Source organism: Austrofundulus limnaeus, unplaced genomic scaffold (genome assembly GCF_001266775.1).
Source record: "Austrofundulus limnaeus strain Quisiro unplaced genomic scaffold, Austrofundulus_limnaeus-1.0 Scaffold237, whole genome shotgun sequence".
Classification (NCBI taxonomy): Eukaryota; Metazoa; Chordata; class Actinopteri; order Cyprinodontiformes; family Rivulidae; genus Austrofundulus; species Austrofundulus limnaeus.
In genome coordinates, this window is record NW_013952639.1 from 255,934 (window position 1) to 257,244 (window position 1,311).

Below are 1,311 nucleotides of genomic sequence, written 5' to 3' on the forward strand. Positions count from 1 at the left end.
GTATGTATGGATCACTTGGGTTGTTACCAACATCTGGTGAAAATTTCATGTCATTAGCACCTCTAGTAATATATTTACTGAGAAAAATGGTTACGTATTCAATACTTATTTTACCCGCTGTATATCCACATAAATTTGACAATTTCATTAAAACAGCTGGATTTTACCTTGGGTTGTACACTCTCCAGTGTTTCTTCCCCTCCAGCTGAATCACAAAAGCCTCGATGTCGTCATAATGTGGAGCAAAGCCCTGCGTTCCAGGTGGGGTCAGGTACCTGGTAAACCAAAACAAACCTTCAGAACTGAAACCGAATACACTCGCAGCAGCAGACTCGTCCCTGAAGCGTACACGTTAGCTCCTGCCATGCTGCCGAACTGCTCCTGGAGGATGGAGAGAACGTTCCACACCGTGGAGGAGAACGCCTGAGGGTTGAGCATCCGGACGGAGCAGCCGCTCTAAACGGGAAGAGGGGTTTTTGGAACGAGACGTTCTTAGAGCAGCTGGGAGGATTCACGTATTCAACAAACAAACCAGAAGCTCCCACCGGTGTGTTGCTCACCTCGTAGAAGTCCCACACGGTAAACGGCAGAGCTCTGCCCGGAGGATTGTGAGTCTCCCTCTTCCCGTTAATGTAGCTGGTCACATCCAGGTTTACTCCGTACTGAACCGTTTCCTTTATTCAACAAAAACTCCACGCTTTAGTTGGTTTTATTTATAACAGACTCAACTCTAATGCTGTTATCGTAGTATCAAAAAAAATCACATTATTCGTTTATAAGAGAGTAAGTTGAAATATTTAATTACTTTTAACCCTGAAGCTAAATTCCTGCTGTTAGTCAGATACTGTTTATTATTTAATGTCATTTTCCAAACCTTTACATCATGAGTTTATTTAGTGCAAACTTATAAGTGACCCATCACATCAAACTGAACATTAAGTCAAAAAGAAAAAAATAGTATAGGTCTTCTGGACGGGTTCTTCTCTAATGAAAGGTTTCGTCTCTCCTCCGAGAGACTTCTTCAGTCTGAGAGTTTCAGGCAAAATTCAGGCTTTTAAGCCCTGCCTCCATGTGACTGATACTCACATCACATGGCTATCATTGGGGTGGAGTGATACTGGCTATATCGCTCCACCCCCTGTTAACAATAGGTGTTAATTAGGTGTCAACGATAGCCATGTGATGTGAGTATCAGTCACATGGAGGCAGGGCTTAAAAGCCTGGATTTTGCCTGAAACTCTCAGACTGAAGAAGTCTCTCTGAGGAGAGACGAAACGATTCATTTTGATTTTTCTACCTGGATTACTGAGA

General features: G+C 42.9%; 1 protein-coding gene across 1 annotated transcript in view; it reads right to left on the reverse strand.

Moving 5' to 3' along the window:
- riox1 (ribosomal oxygenase 1) overlaps positions 1 to 1,311 on the reverse strand; it is a gene marked incomplete at its 5' end in the record, with an annotated part of 11,068 nt that overhangs the window by 7,383 nt on the left and 2,374 nt on the right. Inside the window, 3 exon segments of the mRNA XM_014019975.1 lie at positions 168 to 275; positions 350 to 456; positions 561 to 674. Coding sequence (XP_013875429.1) covers positions 168 to 275; positions 350 to 456; positions 561 to 674 — 329 coding nt within the window.